Source organism: Lepidochelys olivacea (genome assembly GCF_965140295.1).
Source record: "Lepidochelys olivacea isolate rLepOli2 genome assembly, chromosome: 14".
NCBI classification, from domain to species: Eukaryota; Metazoa; Chordata; order Testudines; family Cheloniidae; genus Lepidochelys; species Lepidochelys olivacea.
This window is the reverse complement of record NC_140424.1, coordinates 9,245,544-9,262,928: the sequence shown is the minus strand read 5'-3', so window position 1 is coordinate 9,262,928 and position 17,385 is coordinate 9,245,544. Positions and strand designations below refer to the sequence as shown.

General features: G+C 35.3%; 1 protein-coding gene across 4 annotated transcripts in view; it reads left to right on the top strand.

Annotated features, from left to right (window-relative positions):
* RHOT1 (ras homolog family member T1) overlaps nt 1-14,665 on the top strand; it is a 44,563-nt gene extending 29,898 nt beyond the window's left edge. For 2 of the 4 annotated variants that reach the window (XM_084648133.1, XM_084648135.1), the window contains exons 15-21: nt 189-319; nt 893-976; nt 2,166-2,285; nt 2,648-2,850; nt 4,900-5,022; nt 11,870-12,013; nt 13,525-14,665. In XM_084648133.1, coding sequence (XP_084504259.1) covers nt 189-319; nt 893-976; nt 2,166-2,285; nt 2,648-2,850; nt 4,900-5,022; nt 11,870-12,013; nt 13,525-13,642 — 923 coding nt within the window. In that variant the 3' untranslated portion in view covers nt 13,643-14,665. The remainder of the gene's footprint in view (nt 1-188; nt 320-892; nt 977-2,165; nt 2,286-2,647; nt 2,851-4,899; nt 5,023-11,869; nt 12,014-13,524) is intronic. The other 2 variants (XM_084648134.1, XM_084648136.1) reach the window with 2 other exon arrangements.
* Nucleotides 14,666-17,385: the final 2,720 nt, after the last annotated feature.

The window sequence follows — 17,385 nt, the reverse complement described above, 5'->3', positions numbered from 1 at the left end:
TTTTATAAATGACACCATCATATGAAAAGATTCTCGATTCCTGTTGAATTAGTTGGCATTTTGTTCACTTGAACTTTTTAAAAAGTGTGTGCCATTGGGATATTAAAGATTTTTATTACAGATGTTTCAAATATGATTTAAGTAATTTAACTGTTCCTACTGTAGGAATTTTAATTTTTTTTTTAAAGTAACTAGAGATAAAAAGATAGACCTCCAGAAAAAGCAGACTCAAAGGAATGTGTTCCGATGTAATGTTATTGGGATGAAAGGCTGTGGGAAAAGTGGTGTTCTCCAGGCACTTCTTGGAAGAAATCTAATGGTAAGAAACATTTTCTTTTTAATTTGAGTTGTAATTAAATAATATTGAGAGTTAAGTTTAGGTAACAAAATTCTGTTGACAGCGTGCCCTGACTGTGATGATTTAGTTGGGGATTGGTCCTGCTTTGAGCAGGGGGTTGGACTCAATGGCCTCCTGAGGTCCCTTCCAACCCTGATATTCTATGATTCTGTGATTCTATACAGCTAGCTGCCTTAAACTTTTCTTGTTAGCACTAAAGTTTGGGAAAGCCATCATGGATTGCAGAATTTTACAAATTATCAAGTAAGTGAACAGATATGGCAATTGAGGATACTGCCTTGCAAAATGTGCTTTGTTCTTTTCCTTTTACGTTAGTAGTTTTAATCTTTGATACTTCATGACTGACAAAATGTACTACAGCTACATGTTTACTAGCATACTATGAAGTCTTCATAATATAAGACTTCACCATAGTTCTCTGATATTAAGCAAGTGCAACTGAGTAGGAACCTGAAAAATTATTTAAATACAGTTTTTATGGGGAGGAAGTTGCTATTGATTATTGTCTAACCTTTAAATTCTTTGTGTTTTCAGAGGCAGAGGCAAATACGTGCAGAGCACAAATCTTACTATGCGATGAATACAGTCTATGTATATGGGCAAGAAAAATACTTGCTGGTAAGACTACATCATCGGTTTTTTTATATATTTATTTTGTATATATATATTAATATATATATTTTGTCAGTTATGAAGTATCAAAGATGTAGTGTGTATATATATATATAAATTTTAAAATATGTTGTATTAACTGGTTTACAGAAGGCTACATTTACTTGAGGCAATTGTTTCTTGTCTGGATTTAGCTGTCTTGTGTTCTGGGTGTGAGTGCTTTTTTAAGACTTAAATACTTTCTTTGAGCAGCGTTAACTACAGATTTCTAGCTGCTTGCAAAATTAAGTTTATATAACTCTGTAAATTATTGATTGTGCAATATTTTATTTTTGGCACCTTCCCTTAAAATGTACCAAAAACACTCTGAGATCATCTTAATTGCACTTATTCAGTTGGACTCCTGTTACAAGGCTTCTGTTCTGTTGTTATATATCCTAATTATCACAACACCTAATTTAGAAAACATTCAACTTCTCAAATCTAATACACACATCAAATTAAAATCTTCCATCTTATTTTCTTTACTTCTAAACATGTAGTCAATGCAGTGTTAAGATACTTTTCAGCACTTAGGCTGTAGAAAATACATCTACCCATTTCTAGAGTATGTATGTGTTTTCTTTGGGCTCGTTTGCGTATTTAGAGAGATTCCAGCATAAGACAGAATAGAAGGGGGAAATATAGCAAGGAATTTACAGGTCACAGAATGAAAACCTGTCAGATGGATGATAGTTTAGTTAACCCTTGAAACACTGGCACTGATATATTGCCAGACAAATTAGTGTTTTAAAATGTATTCAGAATCTTCAACCGGTGAAGATCTGTGAAGATTGGAAATACCCTTTAACATTTGTTTAAATGTGGTTCATTCATCATAATTGGAATGCTCCCTTGTTTTGCAAGTTCTTGTTTAGTCCTTTGCTCAGTGGTTTTGACTGTAGTATGAGAACCAGATTGAATGGGAATATAAGGCATTAGGTGGTTTCAGCAAATATTTCTTTATGCTGAGAGTATTTTGGTTGCCTGCAGATGTGGTAGTAGCAGGTCTTGTGGTAGCTTTATGGCACGTTCTCTGTGTTATTTTGAGCTTGAATAAACCTAATAGGAAATTAAAAAGAAAAAGAAATCAAAACAGAAGAGAGAGTTATGCAATTAATTTCATAATATCAAAGCTTTTTTCCTGCTTTTTCAGCTACATGATGTTGGTGAATCTGAATTTTTAACTGATGCCGAGACCATATGTGATGCTGTTTGCTTGGTGTATGATGTCAGTAATCCTAAATCCTTTGAATACTGTGCTAGGATTTTTAAGGTTTGTATCTTTTGTACGTATCTCATTACACTGGTTCACTAGGGGGAAAATAAAACTTCACTTTCAGTTATCAGCATTCCTGGCTGTCTGAGTTTGGCACCAGAAGTGCATATGCCTCCTGCATGATTGCTGATTATTTGCAGTTGATGCATTTAAAATTGGAGAAAGAGCTTGGTGGGCTTCTGTTACTAATGCCCAGCTATGGTTTAGCTGCCTATGCAGAGCACTCTGCTTCTAGAGTTGGGCTCAGCTAAGCCTTTGAATGCTTGATGTTGCCACGAGAAACAGTAATAATAGGCTATTCCAAGTTGTTTGAACACATGAACTCCTGTTTGTCTCAATATTTTTCTTTTAATTTGCAGCAACACTTCGTGGATAGCAAAATACCTTGCTTAGTGGTAGCTGCAAAGTCAGACCTACATGAAGTTAAACAAGAATATAGCATTTCCCCTGCTGACTTCTGCAAGAAACACAAAATGCCTCCACCGCAAGCCTTTACTTGTAACACTGTTGATATACCGAGTAAGGATATCTTTGTTAAACTGACAACAATGGCCATGTATCCGTAAGTAGTCAAGCATCATAGTTTTCATACTGCATGGATCATGACAACACTGCATGCCATTCTTAACCAAGAGGATGGAACTCTCTGCCTCATTTAAGTTGTTTAGCATCAGAGAGAAGTGCTAGTGATATCAGCGATTTAGAAGGTTCCATTAATCCAATAGATACAGAGTTCTGTTCTCTTCATGTATGCATACATAACTCATTGCTGTTAATCATTGTCAGTGGGGAACTGTGAGCATATGCAGAAGAGACTAGACTCCCATATGTCATAACTACTAGTGTAGTGAGTTTATTAATGTAATAATAATTAATAATATAATGAATCATTGCTACAAAATGTCTTAACAGTAACAGAGAGTGCAATTAAGATATAATATTTCATATACATATGTGCGTCTGAGTTTCAAAGGTACTGAGCACCCACAGTTCCCACTGACTTAAAACTAAATTGCAGGTGCTCAGCACTTTTGAGTCCATGTTTAGATATAGAATTCTGGACAGTAGTGGTGGCTTTTGAATGGCTATTGGTGATATGCCCCTGTCGTATTATATCCAGTAGATGCATGAGTCTGAGAGCCATAACATAAACAAGTGCCTTTCTGGGAGATTACTTTAAGACTGAAAGTCACTGAGACTACAGTCATGTACCACATAACTAGGAAAGTGACATCTAGGATTTTTCTGTTTTCTTACATACAAAATGGTAATCAGTATTTGATGAACTGACACAACGTTGTTCACATTATATAACACTTAGCAATAAGATACAATCCATGTTCTACTAAAATGGTAAAATCATAGCATATTTGTAGCAATTATTTTAGGTATATAGAAATGTATCTTAAATATTCACCGAATTACACATTCACAGTATGCCCTATTTGTTGTTTAAAGCAATGAAAGAAACCATTAAGATGAATGACTCAGTACTGCTTGGTAATATTTTCAAGTCATAGTCATAAACAAATAAAATTGACTTACCTGACAATTATTGCAATTCAGATCCATAAACAGTTATGATTCATAACATTACTTAGTGTACAATAATTCCCTAGAAATGCACTGAGGTTTCATTGGTTAATAATGCCTATGTAGGACATGTAATTAATAATGTTTGTGACTTAGTTTCACAAATCTATTAGCTATTACATATTTTATATGGTGCCCAAATATATATATATTTGTCAGACTTCAGATTTAATATATTTAAAATTACATTGCTTCTCACTAAGCATCTCACTCTGTTGCTAACCATACTTTACATCCCTCTTTAGTTGGTAGGTGGAGCTTTATGTATTGTGGTGAACTAGATATACATTATTAAATAACAGATGGATTCTAGTATGACAGCTGGCACTGGCTTTAAATTAAAGAGAAGTAATGTCATCTTCAGCCAGAAATCTAGATTTTAAAAAATGGGATCTCTTGAATTAGAGCAGTAAGGTTTCTGTTTTGTTTTTTACTTTTGGTTTATTCGGTAGTGCTGGAATATTAGGACATTTAAAACTGTGTGTGGCACTGAGTATTCGTTTGTCTTAGAAATATCCCTTATTCCTCCCTGGTTTTCAAGCATGTGTATATTAGTTTGTGGGGGAGGGAAGGGGAATGGAAAAATTGGTTATTTGTGTCACTTTATAAAGTAAAATGTGTTCTGTTACTGAGTGATAGAAAATGTGGCTTCTTCAATTTTCCTTTCCTTTGATTGAGAAGAGGGTGTTATCTATTGCTGTGCAGACACATTCCACTCAACCTTTATGATACTTTGTTCCTGAAGACAGATATAACAAACATTTTTATTAATGTTTGTGTTTTCCAGTTTTTATCTGTGTAGGAGGAGGCGTTTGCCAGTGTGTCATCTAGACGTAAAACATCTAGCCCTGGAATTCTGCACAGCTTTAGTCTACCCTTGCCTCCCCGGCTGACCTTTCTTTTCCTCTTTCAAATATAACTAATTTATTCCTAAATCTCTTGGTTTTGGCACAGCCCTAATGTGTGCCTGATTTAATGAGCAAGATCTCAACTTGTGTCCTTCTGTGTGTTTTTGCAGCCATGCCCGATTACGCTGTATGTGCGCCTGCAACAGGTGTACATTTTGCATCTGTCAGAACTTCCTCAACTCAGACTTGCTGCAATCTGTAAAGAACAAACTCTTCACTGCAGTTCTTAACAGGTCCTTAACTTTATTTACTAGGTACCAGGCGTGCTTTTAAAATACTAAAAAAAAAAAAAAAAAGGCAATTGGTAACTTTATATGATGCAGATTTTCACTCCATATCCACCAGACAGATGCTTCTCTTAATATTTGCAGTAAAATGAGTCAAGTTTTATGACCTCTTTAACTTAAAAGTATAGTTGATCACTATATCAACTATAGGCCTTAATCTAATAGTAATGTATTGAAGCATTGCCAACTTGATGCTCAACTCAGCCAATTAGGCGATAGGTCTAATTCTTCAATATTTTGCTATCTTTTTAGGTAGATAGTCAAGAATGAAAAATTAACAATGTTTTAAAATCTGTTTAGTACTAGAATAATATATAAAACACCTGTGTAGTATGAATGAAATCTGTATCTTTCTTAGACATGAATTTTAGAAATCCATTTTATTTAAGTATTGTTGCAGGCAAAAGTAAGGCTTATGTAGAGCAGTACTATTCAGTGTAATTATGTTTATAATACAATTCATACCACTTAACTTGTGGGAGTTAATACAAAACACATTTTACTAATCTTCAGTTTGTACAGATTAGTGGATATGATGTGAAGAAATCTGCAGCTTTAACAGCCAGCTACTCTTGAACAAAACACAACCTGCTTATACACTTTAAGAAAATTAGCTACTGTAGAAAATTTTTAACCACCCAAACATTCAAGTATTTTGGAAAAAAATAATTGATAAATGAACATTAAAATATTTTTGATAATATTTTTCATAATTGAAAACAGTGCTGCATCTTGTCTTACTTGTATTGCAGGCTGTGTTGGTTAAACCCCTGTCTTTGACACACACACAAATTACTAACAGCTGAAATTCTGTCATCTTGGCCCAGCAAATGAATGGGAGTTCAAACCGAACAATAATTCTGTAGTGCAGTGGCTCCATGTTCCATATTTTTCTTGGAGTGACAGATGGTTGTGATATGCATCTTGGAAGGTCAGGATTAGAATGCATTCTTGCATATCCTGAAAGTCTTGTGTTGCATGTTTTGTGTGATACCTTTTGTTAGTTTCAGATCATTATAGTCATAAAACAGAGTAGGCATCATCTTTATATGCAGGCTGTATGTATACAAGGGCTCTGATGGTATTTCTGATTTGTGTGCAGAGAGTATGGAGAGAGTTTTAGTGAAATGTATCTTTTCGAGTTCAGTGTACAACTAATAACAGTACAATGTGAATTTATAGAAGAGAAACCTTTTAGCTCAGAAAATCAAGATTGTTGACTTAGAAATGACAATGAAACATTTGACGCTATTCATTCGTGTTGCATCTTTTCTACATAAATTGTCCCTCATAAAGTCCCCTTGAAACTTGTTCCCACTCATTTATTCAAACCCAGCCATGCAGCCAATTTAACACACTTGAAAATCTCAGAAAACAGCAACTCTTCAAACTCCTCAGTAGGAAGGCTGTGAGCGCCCCAAGGGGATGAGGGAGTCACATAATCCATTCCCAATTCCCCTTTCAAAATGGCCATGGATAGTTGTCCCTGTTTCTTAGCTATATGCTGCTTCTTCCCCTTGCTGCTCTCCTATTTGAGAATCCTCCATCAGATCCCTTACTAGATTGATCCAAGATAATAGTGGAGACTTTGGCTGACATGCTGTCCTCTGTTGGCCAGTCTTGCAGTGCAGTCACCCCCAGTCCTTGACACTGTACGGTTGGGAATCACAAGCACCAGAATATGTCACCTTCTCTGTGACAGGTTCATAATTTGGAGGAGGAGGAGAATTCATGGGAGAGCTTCTGCCCTGACCATGTTGGAAAAAAGTTTGCTTTCTATGATCTGTTGTATTGGTCATTTACTTAAAGCGAATTGTCTTTACTCTAGGTGTCCAGCTCACCAATATGTTTATTTAACCAGCTCCCCTCCTTTCTAGCTCTTCCTTTTCCTCTCACAGCATTTGCTTACCGAACCCCTAAAGACCATGGGATACATAGTTTCACACAGTCTCTCCACACTTCAGTAGCGTGAACTGAGTAGTGTGTATGTAAATAAATGTATTTTAAAGAAAAATAGAACCGATGAAGTGAGCTGTAGCTCACGAAAGCTTATGCTCAAATAAATTTGTTAGTCTCTAAGGTGCCACAAGTACTCCTTTTCTTTTTGCGAATACAGACTAACACGGCTGCTACTCTGAAACTAAGATGTTTGTTCATTCCCATAAATATTGTTTCATAAAATGAAAGCAGAGATTAACCTTTAATTATAGACTAACAAGGAGAGCCACTGGAGGTGTTTTTCTGGTTTAACAGAATAGGTAGATTTAAAGAACATTTTCACAGGGGAAACAAGGTATTTAAAGAAAGAGATAATGAGGGAACATTATTTGATGTCGATTTAGTGTCTATAAAACACAACCTCAACAGAAAATGCATTTGAATTAAGAAGTTTTTAAAATGCAATTGTTATGCCTTGTATGGTTTTCTCTGCTTGCTTCTACAGCTGCTTACCGCTAAGTCAGAAAGTCAGGAAAAACATTACTTAACTAGGAAGCAAGGAGACCTGTCTCAGTGGAGAAGCTAATGGCATGATCTCCCTCCCACCCTGAAATATTAACCCTCTAGATAGCAGAGGAATGCATGATTAATCTGTAAACTGAAATGCATTTAGATTTAACGCCTAATTGCTATTGTTAGCAGGTGTTGCTAGTTAGTGTTTATATATAATCATGATGACAAAATATTATTTTGTAATCATTTTTAATATTCCAAACCCAGCAGTTAACACAATAGCAGTGATTTTGTGCAAATGAAATATCATGCATCCACCTACATTCAATGTCTCTTGTGTCTGACCCTCTTTACGGATTCTTTTGGGATTTCCTAGTTTAGCAGAAAAACAGATTGAGAGAAATGGGGACGTTTATCCATTTAATGTATCTGTTATGGAGGAGCAGGATTGTTGGTTTGAACTACCCAGGATCCTTGTTCATAGATTCCACTAGGAAGATGGCACTGCATTCTAAACACTGCAGATTGCATGCGTGAGAGAAAGCACTTGTTCGTATGTTGTTGTATTTTTATATTTTTAATTTGTTCTTTCCTTTAGGTGTTCATTTTCATTTGTCTGGCTGGCATTCACTCTCCTTTTACTACATTATTTTACCTCTTTTTAAAAAAGTTTTTCTGTGTAATTCTAACCCTTTTTTAACCATCAACTTGAGGGGGTTGTGTTTTTGCATTTTTGTTTGTTTGTTTGTTTTACTATACTGCATCTATTTGGAATGTTCAATGAGATTTGTTTTTTCTTTCTGCTTTGTTGGTTTTAAATCATTCATTCATCTTGTTTCTCTTATACAATAGCTGCATTTTACTCTGGCAATTGAGTTTATGGTTAAAAACAAGATGTTTGTATTTATTCTTATGCATGAGAATGATGATGGTTCCATCAGGGAGATTTTTTCGGTTAAGTTTAATTCTTAGATTCTGAAATTGAAATAGTGGAAATAAGAGTGGGGTTTTATTTAACATATTTTTTTTAAAAAACCTTGCACATAAAAACATGATTATTTCAACAGTTTTAGGATTTGTTCCTACAGTTTCAGTTGCCTATAAAACCCTCCTTCTGTGAAACCCAATCTGGAAAAAAGCACTATTTACTGACTGTAATAGAGAAAAGAGTAGTTCCCTGAATCCAGTATAAGTGTTTAGACTTTATGGTGTAGTGCACTTACATTTTTAGGGAATATGTTCTTACAGCCTTCCAAAATCACCATAAAAATCTGTTAAATTATACAGGCAAATTATACAGGTATTCACTTCTACCATGATGATGATGATGAAAATTAATACTCTTTTATTGACCATTTCCTACCACTCATTACTGGCTATAGCCAAGCAGAATTTTGCAAAGCGATGCTAATGGGGTATCTTGAACTGGCTTTTTACATTGTCACAGGCATTGTGTGTGCACTAAAATGCACTTGTTGCTTTTCATATATTAGATGGCTAATGGGGAAAAAATTCTAATATCCAGAATGTGTTTACAACATAGAAAATTACGTGCCTAAATGTAATATTTAAATGAAAGCTGCAGCAACTTGCATGTATACTTAGTGTGTTTTTATTTTAAATTCAGTTGCTTAACAACTTGTGGCTAAAATATATTGTTTGTCAAAGTAAACTGCTGTTGCTTGCTGTTTGTTAATTTATTATTTATCATTTGGTGTAAGTATCCATATGGCTGGTCCATTTCCGTCATGACAAGGTGGTGTTGACCTCATCTGCTACTCTTTTTATATGCTTTGCCAGTTAGCATGTGGAAATTTTTGGAGATTTTTTTATAACTAATATTATCTTCCCAAATTTGGGGTTCTTCTGCTACTAATGTTGACTTAAAAGCTTGTCTACGTTGGCCGACAGTTCAACCGGTTCCCAGGTGTAATTAATAGGCATGCTCAGTTAATATCTTGCTTACTGTGTGATGCTAACTTCTTGTGAGTTGTTAAAGTCTGTTAAAAGAAACACTGTTCTAGACTGCAACATATGTCACTAAAATAGCAGGTGATAAAACAGCTACTTGCCTCAATGTTTTAGGGCAATTTGAAGCAAAGTTCTGTGCTTTTTCTTTCCAAATTATTTTTAAACCTGGGTTCTGTTTCTAAATAAAATGTGGAGCAAATGTGTCTAACATAGAAGTCTTATTTTGAAAGCTTAATAAACTACAGGAAGTTGATGAGCTAAATCTTATTACTAGAGGGCAAAATCTCATAAAACTCTGCATCAGTTTCTATTTCTAATTTAGGATCATCTTTGTCTTCTTGTTTAAGATAAGAAAAGGAGTACTTGTGGCATCCGATGAAGTGAGCTGTAGCTCACAAAAGCTTATGCTCAAATAAATTTGTTAGTCTCTAAGGTGCCACAAGTACTCCTTTTCTTTTTGAGGATACAGACTAACACGGCTGCTACTCTGAAACTTGTTTAAGATAGGGACCAAATTCTTCCCTCATTTGGAGTTAGTGGAAGTATCTATTATTGGTTAACCTGACACTAGTATAATAGCTTCTGACATACCATTCATATATTACAGATTCCTAATCTCTCACACGTCATTTTAAAATTTTGAAATATTATTTTAATATATTTAGTTTGCCTGTGTATTTGAGATCAGAAGAAACTCCTAAACTGTGAAAGCTTTCTTTGATACTATTATGGAAGCTGTAGAGTTTGGGACAAAATTTCATGTGGTATAACCACATTAAAGTTGAACCACATGGAAAACTTCCCCTTTTTGTTATTTGTGGTTATTTTAATAAGAGATGTGAGTATGGCATTGAGTTGTGGAAAGATTCCATTTGCTGTGTACACTGATTGCTATGAAACATTTATAAGTAAAGGCTGGGACTTTCAAAGGAGCCCAAAAGAATTGGATACCCAAGTCCCACCGAATTTTGGTTGGTTCTGGACTCCTAACGCCCTTGGAAGAATTTCTGCCAAAAAGTACAGGGCATGATCCAGTGCTCATTGACGTCAATAGAAGGACTCCTATTGGTTTCAGTGGATGAGGGCTTGGGCCTTAGAGTTTGGTCAGGTTAATTTAGTTAAAGGAAAAGCTGCTTTACCCTGAGCCTTAGATTAAATGGAGAAAAAAATTCTATGCTGTGAGTGAGTCATTAAATTCTCTGATGCTTTGACATGGGAATAGGATTTTGGCATGATCATGAGACTACCTTAGTTGCTTTTAAAGGTACATGATAACTTTTAGCCATGCTCAAGGACTTCCTTATGTAATGCTTGTTAATATTCACATGTGCAGAAATGTTGTAAAAGGCCAAACTATAGATTGGAAATAGTAGTAAATACTGACTTGAACGATAGATGGAGCTTCAGTAGACAAGTTGAGATGCATCTAAATTAAACAAGTATAGAGTCACACTTTTAAACTGATGCATTTAAAATATATATGTAAATATTTTGTCAGACAATTTCAAATTTTTTTTGAGCTGTTAAGTATATCAAAAATATACACCCTTCAGAGGTTGTCAGTATATACACACGCTGTTCTATATTTTAAGGAGTTTTGAAAGTGAGGTTTTAGTGTACATATTCACTCTACAAAAACATTTTAAAGTTATATTTTCTTAAAGTACAGACTTGACCCAACAATAGTAAAGGAAATCCATCAGAAGTAGAGCTAATACTCCTGTATTAACACAGCCTGTTTTGCTGAAGTACTGCAATTAGGGTATGTTTTCATTACAGAAAGGTGTTCTTAACTTAGGTTAACTAATTTGGGTTCAAGTAGCAGTGAAGACATAGCAGCTTGGCTAATAACACAGGTTAGCAATTTGAATTCAACCCCAGGATCCCTTATAGGTTTAACTCAAGCTGCTAACCTGAGTTAAAAGATGAGTTCCTATGTCTTTGCTACTATTTTAGCTTGAGTTAGCTAACCTGAGTTAAGAGCATACCTTTTTTAAATGTGTGTAGTGAAGACATACTTGTAGTGTACAGTGTAAGGTGTACTGCAGTATCCTGAGGTAAAATAAAAGTCAAGAAGCATAGGTTTCCAGCTTTTATAGCAGATTCCTTGCTCTTGTTGGTTAATGCTACAGCCTCCTAGGTCTTTAAGCATGCTCTTTTTTTGTATTTAATTTAGTTACCTAGTTAGCCATTGAACAAATTCCTATTTTTATATGTTAAGTTTTTAACAACTGCACAAGAGCAAAGAATTAGATGAAAACAAATGAGCAGCTGAATATAACTTGTGTGAGGTGTAAGTGTGGCATACATTGAGTCACTTCCTGTTTTGAACCATGCTATGAACTGCAAATTGTGCATGTGTGTAAAAAAGGTTAAGACTCCATATAGATGAGTTGGGTGCCGTGCTGTTAGCAGACGAGGAGAGCAGTATTATTCATCAGGTGCACGCCGTCAGCTCTGTAGAAGATTCCATCTTCATGGAGTCATCTCTTGATCCACATTTACTTGAAGACAGGTAACGATATCCTAAATGGGGTGATCTTGCCATTTTTCGCCTTTAAAAAAACAACCAAACTACTTGACATCTAGTTCTGAGATATTTCTTAGAAATTAGTTGTGGGAACTAATGCTTGCAAGAAACCATGAGTTTGGTCTGTTTCAAGATCATAATCTCACAGGGAACTTTTGAGTAAGAATAGGAATTTGGAGAGCAGATGTGAGTGGTTGTTCATATGCTGCATTTCACTTCAGTAGAAATAAACAGAAGAGCCTGTGTCTGTTCTGCAGTGTGTGATACCCTAGTACGCAAATTTATATGTACAATAAGTGTTTATATACAGGACATGTTATTACTATAAATGTTTGCTAAACAATATTTTACACTGGTTTGTATGTTGTGGTAACAACAACTACATAATCCATGTTTTATAAAGCAGCATGATAGTTCTGTAATTCACATTGTATAGTCACCTAACTCTGTTTTGCACATGGTATATGCACAGAATATCTGTATACTCCTTGTGCTGTAACTGCTTGTAAAGCTTCAGACAAATAACCCATTATTTTCAATATAGTTATACAAATTTATAAGATATATAAACTCAGCTATATTATGTGGGTTCTGTAAATCACCTCCATAACAATCAGTTTGAAACTTGGTGTGCTTTAAATTAAGGTCACTGTAATAACTTTTAACGCTTTATCTACTGCTTTATGGTAAGCTGTCATACTTGAGACTATTTTGAAGATGGCTAGCAGTGTTTAACTGAGCATGCTCACAAACTTTATTTGTGGTATCTGGGAGATGTGGCTCATTGGCTGTATCTATCTTGTCATGAATAATGTGGCTTTTTATGTCATCCAACCACTTTCATCCTATTGTTACATTGGTTTTTTTTTTCTGTTCATGTCACTGTCACTGCCTGTTCCACTAGCATGTCATTCTCTTAACAGTTTTCAATTTAGTATTGTGATGAACAGTTACCTGTTGCTCTTTTTGTGATTATATATTGGGGAGGGATTTGCAAATTGTCATTGTTGTGGTTCTAGCTTTTGGAGAAGTATTACTTGTCAGTTAACTGCTTGCAAGACAGCACTTTAAATAACTGGTAATACAACATTGCTTGGAAGGTTTAATTCTGAAAAGCAGAAATATGTGAACTGAGGCCTTTAAAAATATTATCTTACTAGTATTTCACTGTGCTGGGATATTTGCTCACTCTGGATGTGCAATTAATTATTTGTAGCTGCTTTCCCTTAGGAAGTAATTTTTGCTGCTGTCAAATAAGTCAGTTCCGCCCTCCGCCCATTCACAGTTGACTAATGACTTGATCCTGCAGCGTCAGGTCCTAAGCCTTTAAGAGAAGTATAAATGCTTGCATTCATTAAAACTTTGTAACCCTAGTGGTGTGCTGCTTAAGCGTGACAAGTATTAATAATTTTCCAAAAGCAGATTTTTATTTGACATAACAAAGTGCCTGACATTCCTGTCATGAAATTAATTATCTTTATCTTTTTAAACTGCAGGCATGTGACACAAGCAGACCTCAAAAGTTCCACATTTTGGCTTCGAGCAAGTTTTGGTGCTACAGTCTTTGCAGTTTTGGGTTTTGCCATGTACAGAGCATTATTAAAGCAGCGATGATCTGAAAAGCAGTACCTGGCTCCTACCAAATAAAAATTTAAAAAAATTATGTACATTCTGAATGCTTTAAATTCTGCTAGAAATATTTATATATGCAGAGTTACTTTATTAATATTTGTAATTCGTGCATAAGATTCTTTTAAATGAAAGCTATAACTACAGTATTGCATAATGTGTGGAAAAAATTGCATTGTAACAGCCAACTAAAATGGCCTAATTTGTGAGGCTAAAAGGGAATATTGTAAATAATCTGTATATATTAAGGCAGTAAGACATTGCTTCCCAAAAAGTTATTAGAAATACTGTTCTTAGATGTTTCAGCATAGTGAGAGTGTATAATTGGAATTCATTTTCAATAGAGTAGGTTCAACTCAACGGTCATACTTGTTCATGGATTACTTATTTATTTCAAATGCATCTGAAGTTTATTTTTGGGACTACAGGCTATACAAGGCGGAATATGTGGCTTTCTTTTTCTTTTTTAACTGAAGAGCCAACCAATTTACCCACTGAACTATATTTTAAGGAAAAAGTCACTGTGGCAGATGTGGCCTAACGATTTTGTATGTTACATGACCTCTGACGTGTTTAACTGTCTGAGAGTCCTCTTTTAAAAGAAAAAAGTAAACTTTAAAAACTGCCAGACAGACTTCATATGCTTTGTGTAATTCTGTGTTGCTTCACTTTCCACTATGTTTTATAGCCCTTTCAGATCAGATGGAAAACAATTTGTATATTATAAATGTTTATAATTCAAAAAGTGTTGCTGTTTAATTCCTCACGATAAATCATTCTTGTAAAAGCTGTGTGTGGGGTAGAACTACAATAGTACACCGTGCTTACTCTACTTTAATGTGTATTAGTTGCATGGTTCACAGTGGGTTATATACCTGGTTAGAATTACCTTTAGACAGCACCTTTTTTAATGGATCAACTAATCTAATGAATATAAAATCCTCATGACAAACCTGTTTTTTCCATTGCGGCCTTTACAAGTATTTCAATAAATAACTGTGTACTGTGCTTTGTCTTGATATCTTTATTTTTTAATTAAAGGTATGGTTGATGGCAAAAACCTGCTCTTCATCACATAGAATACTGTAGCAGCCCTTAAGCTGTCAAGATGTAAATGGCTTGGATACATTGATTCTTCTGGTTTATACTGTGACTCCATTGACTTCAATGGAGTTACTCCTGATTTTCACCAAAGACAGACAGGGTTGGGTACCAAGCTCCACTGAAACAAGGGAATACATTGCCAATTCAGACTTTCTCCATCACTAACCATATTCTAATGCATTTTGATCCAATGGGGAAATGAAGAGGTTTTTCTCAAGATTATGTACTCTAAGGAGAGTAATTGCAATAAACACCTATTGTTGTCCAAAAGTTACATTAAAAAGTTCTGGTTTATAGCTGGCTGGTTTTTGCATGACCTACTATTGGGTGGTTCTAGAGGGATGCATTAATATGCTGAGCCCAGTGAAAAGAGAGTTATTTTCAGGCTTTTCGTTTTGTATTGTATTTCATTGTGTTATAAGCTGGGTAAAACTTTGTGATGGGTTGTGTTCAAACCTCGTTCAAACTGATGTGTGAACATGCCCTTCGCTTAAGATAGTTGTAAGAAATACTTAAAGGCCACACCTAAAGGAAGGCCTAATAGAATCTGCTCAGAAACTAGCCCAGGTAGGCAGGAGGTTCCATTAGATCCTGTGGCTAGATGTGTAAAAGATGACACAAACTGAGTACAGACAAGAACACAGAGAGAGGCTCAGGCAGAGGAAAAGTAAGAAAATCAAGCAATAGCCTCTGTGAGCACAGTACCGTGTGAAAAGCTGGAGAGAGCACATTTGGATCTGTTGGCTAAAGAAGCTTGGTGCTGGAAGCTTAGAAACTCCTCCTTTTGTTTTTGGTTCCTCCTGTGTTTGGAGGAGCAGGACTTTGTACATTCCTTGTAAGTAAACAAGACTGCATCAAACAAAATACTAGACTCCATCAATTTCTGCTTCCAGCTGGAACATCCCTAGTAGCCCTGAAGCTTGACTAACCACTTGGGTAGAAAAGAGGCAACCCTGGTAACAGTGGGATCTAGTTTCATAGGAGAGGAATTGTAAGCTGGTGTTCCTGTTGACCCCAAATGGAGCAAGGGATGGTGATGCTTGCAGAAATCAAAGATGGACAAAAGTAATGTCAAACAAGACCTGGAAGGTTCACAAAAAGCGACGAAAGCAGCATGAGGAGTCGTCCCAGGAAGGGGTTGAGGGTTGACTTGCAGACAGAAGTCAAATCTCTGTTGGAGCGAGAGCTACAATGTTTCTAGACAGTTTGGGAAGCCCAATTGAAAAGTTTGGGGGCTGGAATGATAAGACAAATCAAAGAGTTGACAGCAACCTGACTGCTATAGACCAGAAGTTTTTCCCATGAAATAGTGGAAGGCAGGTAAGTTTTAGCCAGTTTGGAATTTGCTAACAGATGAGCTGCAGCAGAGAAATCATGTGTTTACTGGCATGTGCAAAACAGAGTCGGGGAGGAAGTGGGAAGCTTATAAAACTGATTAAAAGCATAATAGCTGTCTGCTACACTGTGACCTCGCCAGAGAAGAGAAGTGGTGGAGAGAGAAGATAAATGAGGAAGTTCACCTGCTCTACTCAACATCAGAATACTGAAAAGCTCCTGGCCCGGGGAATTTTATTACAATGGCTGTTGAAGCTGATTTGATTTTTGAAAGTTTCTTGAAAAAAAGAAAAGATAAAATGGTTAGTGTTCTTTCTGGATAGATGCATGGTTTGGAGTATAAAATCTTCCATGGGAAAGGTAGTCACTAGAAATCTAGTTAAAGTCCTGTTTGGTCTCTAGTCCAAAACAAAGAAGTTAAATGTATAATTAAAGGGAATGTGTTTTTAGGCTCTTAATTTCTGTGATTATACAATAAGAAGTTAGAAATGTCTTTGCCTGTGTGACATGTCAAAATTGACCATAAAACGATTAAAAATGTCTTGTTTTGACATTTGGTTATAAATGTTTGGTAGAAAAGTAAAATGATTCTTCTCTAGTTTTAAACAATTTTTTTTGCCTTTTTTACTGTGTACTGTGTAGCCTGCATATTAATACAAAAATACGTAAAATTACAATATTTATTTAAGGAATATATTTCAGTATTTATTGCTAATTCAAAGGACATAATTTTTTTTTAAATCTGAAAGTGTTACTGCTGTCCCGTTCTTTCAAGCATTTACTGTTTAAAGTTACGCATCTCTTTAAATGTTTGTAGGATGGGAAGCTAGGTCTGCACCTTGTAAAAGTGCTGTCATTGCTTAAGTCAGTTTTAGTATAAATATTTAAGCAATGTACTTAGTACACAGTAAATCAATTTACATCAAAATATTGCTTTCATAGCAATAATGGGCTTTAATTTCTTCAAAGTGTAATGGATTGACATTTCATCAAAATATTTGTAAAGGGAGTGGATATTTGCACTGTTGCTAAGAATGCCTAGAACAAAGTCTGGTGTGTACATTTCTAACTTCCCTTTTTATTCCGGCTGATTTAATCACAGCAGGAGTGGGAAGATTCTGTGTAGCTCTGACAGCTTCCTTATTTTACCACTTAAAAAAACCCAACAGATTGCTGAGATAATGAAAGCCGGAAAAAGTGAAACTGAATAGATTTTTATCTACATTCTCATTCAATTTAACAAAGAACATGGATTTGTCTGACTACAATTTAGAATATATGTGATAGCC